The sequence below is a fragment of the Carlito syrichta genome, unplaced genomic scaffold, assembly GCF_000164805.1.
Source record: "Carlito syrichta isolate Samal-C Ts95f unplaced genomic scaffold, Tarsius_syrichta-2.0.1 Scaffold314334, whole genome shotgun sequence".
NCBI classification, from domain to species: Eukaryota; Metazoa; Chordata; class Mammalia; order Primates; family Tarsiidae; genus Carlito; species Carlito syrichta.
Window position 1 is genome coordinate 369,500 of NW_007258430.1, and position 4,887 is coordinate 374,386.

The 4,887-nt window shown below is 39.5% G+C and overlaps 1 protein-coding gene across 6 annotated transcripts in view; it reads left to right on the plus strand.

The window, feature by feature from the left end:
- Nucleotides 1-4,587, plus strand: part of PPP2R3C (protein phosphatase 2 regulatory subunit B''gamma) — a 27,182-nt gene extending 22,595 nt beyond the window's left edge. For 5 of the 6 annotated variants that reach the window (XM_008071454.1, XM_008071455.1, XM_021719242.1 and 2 more), the window contains 2 exons: nucleotides 2,461-2,520; nucleotides 4,285-4,587. In XM_008071454.1, the coding sequence (XP_008069645.1) occupies nucleotides 2,461-2,520; nucleotides 4,285-4,473 (249 nt within the window). In that variant the 3' untranslated portion in view covers nucleotides 4,474-4,587. The remainder of the gene's footprint in view (nucleotides 1-2,460; nucleotides 2,521-4,284) is intronic. The other variant, XM_008071456.1, reaches the window with a different exon arrangement.
- The last annotated feature ends 300 nt before the right edge of the window (nucleotides 4,588-4,887 follow it).

The following is a 4,887-nucleotide window of genomic DNA, read 5'->3' on the forward strand; positions in this document are numbered from 1 at the left end:
CAAGTTGCCCAGGCAGGTCTCGAACCCACAGGCTCAGGCAATCTACTCACCTCAGCCTCCCAAAGCATGGGATTACAGGCTGAGCCACTGAGCCCAGCTTAAAAACAATTTTTAAACTGGCCAGAATTGTATACTGCATTTGCTGTAACAGTTATTTTGTGACTTAGGTTGGTCTCAGAATAAAAAGATGATGAGCTCTTATCAGCATTCAGATGCCACAGGTGTAAAAGTAGGAATGTCTGCCCTTGTCAGACAAATCATTCCTTGAATGGTAACTTTTGATGTAATCGTTGTATACAATACAGTAGTACTCTACATCATCACTTTTTTTTTTTTTTTTTTTTGAGTCAGGGTCTCACTCTGTTGCCCAGGCTGGAGTGCAGTTACACTATCATGGCTTACTGCAGCGTCTACCTCCTGGGCTCAGGCAGTTCTTCCACCTCAGGCTCCTAAGTAGCTGGGTCTACAGAAGCATGCTACCATACCTGGCTAATTTTTTTATTTTTTGTAGAGATGAAGTCTCACTGTGTTGCCCAGGCTGGTCTCAAATTCCTGGGCTTAAGGAATCCTCCTGCCTCTGCCTCCCAAAGTGTTGGGGCTTATAGGCGTGAGCCACTGCACCCGGCATTGCCATGTATTCATAGCCGGTTTTTAGAAGACCATGTGATTTTTATATGAACAGGATCAACAGTAGGAACAAATGTTGTTTTCAACAATAAATGACATTTTTGGCCGGATGTGGTAGCTCACACCTATAATCCTAGCACTTGGGGGCCTTCGAGTTTAAGACCAGCTTGGGCAACATGGTGAGACCTCATCTCTACAATATATCAAAAATTAGCTGGGTGTGGTGGCATGTGCCTGTAGTTTGAGCTACTTGGAAGGCTGAGGCAGAAGGATCACCTGAGCCCAGAAGGTCAAGGCTGCAGTAGCCATGAGTGTGCTACTGCACTCCAGCCTGAACGACAGTGAGACTCCAACTAAAAAAAAAAAAAATGACATTTTCACATCTTTGTCATAAAAATCATCTTCCTCCAGTCTTATTTTTCCCAGTTAAAAAAATTTTTGCACACTAGAAATAACTGTATCTGGTTTATGAATTCATCCTTATAAATTTCATAGTATATATATTTTCATATTAAATTCCCTAAAAGATTTTCCATTATGTTTTAGGCATTAGAAGGATCAATTATAATCTCTACATTAGAATACATCAGTGGCTAATCTTAGAAGATAAATACTAATCCGTCATAAGGATGCCCCACTTTAGACAAAACTATTAAATGAAAATTCCAGTCTTAGAAAAAGTAAATATCTCTTCTGGAAATTAAACATTGAACTTTTTCATAAATATTTCTTTACTCTTAGAATATTAAATTTGTTTTAAAAATACCTTAAAAATATACCATGCATTCATTTTATCAAATCTTATTTAGGCTTGATTGGGATAAAATAAAAAGTCTCTGTTGCTGAGCCCTGTAATCCTGGGTTATTTGTAGAGCCTTTATACATCAATATCCCAGTGACAAAGCTGTGCCTAGATGGTGCCCTCACGTACTCAGATTTCTTGCCTACTTCAAAGAGATTCCTTATGGATACTCTGATATGTGGCAACAAATACGAAGTAGGAATCAGGAACATATTTAATTGACTACTTACCAAGAATTTTAACCTTCACATTTCATGACTCTTATCTAAAGTATTTTGTAGTACTACTGTATGACAGTTTATTTAATCATTTTTAAAATTAGTTTATCAAAGAGAAGAGTTTGAGGGAGGTCTATCTCCATTTTTTCTATTACAAAGAAGGCAAGGGAGATGGTGCATATTAGGAGTCTTAAGAGGATGGCAAATATATGAACATCATTCATGGAAAATGGGAGAAGCAGGTCATAATTGTAAGGCCATGGTGAGGGTCCATTTAGGTAGAGGACATTCCTATGTAGTAGCAGCAATATGTAGTCTTTGTTGCTTTTTTTTTTTGGAGTTGGGGTTTGACTCTTGCACAGGCTGGAGGGCCCTGGCCTGATCATGATGATCATAGCTCACAGCAGCCTCAACCTCCTGGGCTCAGGTGATCATTTGTAGAGATGAGGTTTTGCTATGTTGCCCAGGCTGGTCTCAAACTCCTAGGCTCAAGCATTCCTTCTGCCTCAGCCTCCCAAAGCGCTGGGATTACAGGCATGAGCCACCGTGCCTGGCTGTAGTGTTTTTTCCCCCTAACGTTCTCAGTAGCCAAGGTATAGGTCTGGAAAGGTCAATACACTGATCCAGAGTTTAGGTTTACTGAAATGGTTGTGGAACAGGATCGAGGAAGTTAAGAAGACTGGCAAGAGTGGTTGTGATGACGAGGTTTGTAGTCTGACAGGAAAGGAAGTAGAACTATAAAGGGGTTGGGGGCAAGGGAGGTATATTGTGTATTTCATTTTTTATTTACAGATTTATTTTCACTAAATACAGGCTATACAGGAACTCATGAAAATTCATGGACAAGATCCTGTTTCATTTCAAGACGTCAAGGTTACCTTTTCTTTGAATTTACGTATTACAAGCTAATGTTACCACGATAATACTATGACAAGCATTTGTATTACATGAAATTTTATATGAAAGCAACTTATGAACTGTGAAGTACCAAACCGTATTTCCTGTTATTTGTTCTGAATTGATATTTTTTTGGGGGGGGGGTTGGAGTCTCACTCTGTGATCCAGGCTGGAGTGCAGTGACATGCTAACAGCCACCACAGCCTCAACCAGCTAGGCTCAGGTGATCCTTCCACCTCAGCCTTCCAAGTAGCTAGAACTACAGGCACACGCCACCATGCCTGGCTAATTTTTTTGATTTATTGTAGAGATAAGGTCTCGCCAGTTTTCCTAGGCTGGTCTTGAACCCATGTACTCAGGCAGTCTCTCACCTTGGCCTCCCAAAGTGCTGGGATTATAGGCGTGAGCCACCGTACCCGGCCTGAATTGATATTTACATCATTAGAAACTGAGACCACATTTGGATTAATGATTGATTTCTGTAGTTTATAATTTTGGCATTGTCAGTCTTGTGTTTTCATTGGAAGCATAAATCCATTTTAATTGAAAATTAGGAGAATCTATATAGCCTTCATCCCTTGGCAGTATAATCCACTGTAAACTGAATTTTCAACTTGGGAACTATTTAGGTTCGGGTACCTTTTTAGTTTGCTACTCCAAAGAGTGTCTTCACTTTGATATTATATTAGACTTAAGGAGATACAGATCCATCAATATGAAAACTACCACTGTTTGAAACGCATACTGCTACTTAGAATTTCAGTATCAGACTTACCAGCTATGAAAAAACATTCAGTCAAGGTGGGAGGATTGCTTGAGGCCAGGTGTTTGAGACCAGCCTGAGCAACATAGCAAGACCCCATTTCTACAATAAAATGACAAAACTAGCCAGGCTCGGTGGCTCAGCCTGTAATCTTTGGGAGGCTGAGGTGAGTGGATTACCTGAGCCCGCGGGTTCAAGACCCGCCTGGGCAGCGAGACCTCATCTCTGCAATAAATCAAAAAATCAGCCGGGCGTGGTAGCGCGTGCCTGTAATTCCGGCTACTTGAAAGGCTGAGGCGGAAGGATCACTGGAGCCCAGCAGGTCAAGGCTGCAGTGGCCGGGAGCGGCCACTGCACTCTAGTCTGGGCGACAGAGTGAGACTCCAACAAAAAAAAAAAAAAAAAAAAAGACAAAACTAGCCACACATGGTGGCATATGCCTGTAGTCTCAGATACTTGGAAGGGTAGCTTGAACCCAGGAGTTGGAAGCTGCAGTGAGTAATGATAGGGTCACTGCTCTCAGCCAGGACAGAGCAAGAAGACCCCATCTCAAATAAATAATGTTTACTTTAACTGAGTATTTACTAAAAAAAAAAAAAAAGCAAACACTTGTTTGACCACCAATTAAAAGGCAACAGAAAAGTATAAGGAGGTAGTTAGCATGTATTCATAGCACACTGCGTTAGATAGTTCTGCCACTAATTAGCTACGAAGCTTGGATTAAATTAGTCTCTGAGCCTCAGTTTCTTTGTCTATAAAATGATGGATAGTTATCACATAGCTAAGGAATTTTCCAGTACAATTCTGTGATTGGAGGTAGAGAAAAGGAGATTCTCTCTCTGTTAAATGGAAAAGAAAAAGTGGCAGCCCTTAGTTTTATTTATCTGTACTTTTATAGATGTAAACAATCCTGAATTTCAGATCACTGTGTATGATAGAAATTAAATGAATCATTGTATTTTTTTCCTCTCTTGCAGGATGAAATCTTTGACATGGTAAAACCAAAGGATCCTTTGAAAATCTCACTTCAGGATTTAATCAACAGTAATCAAGGAGACACAGTCACCACCATTCTAATCGATCTGAATGGCTTCTGGACTTATGAGAACAGAGAAGCTCTTGTTGCAAATGACAATGAAAACTCTGCAGACCTCGATGATACATGATCTATGAAAGACTAGACTGTCTTTATTAAGATATGTTTGGATGCTGCATGTAAATTGGAAGCAAAATCTTAAGAAATGGTCAAAATAAAACACTTCACATGCCTAGAGAAAACAGCCAATGTTTTGGTTATTGGAATTTTGGTTGCCAATAGTTTGGGAGTAATGAGACAAAATATTGCTTTTTAGTGGTGTTAAGTTCTGGTTCCATTTAGCTCAAAGATGGGAAGTATGATTTACTGTAAGTAGAAGGTGTTCAATTTAAATCCATATAATCTGCAGAAATAAAGTAAGTTTTCATGGACTATTCAGAATTTGAATATTTGAGGAATAGTTCAAAATATTAATGTAGCCATTTAACCTTCTGTCCTTTTCTAAGACATATATATCAAAGACTATAGACTTTCTTATTCATTA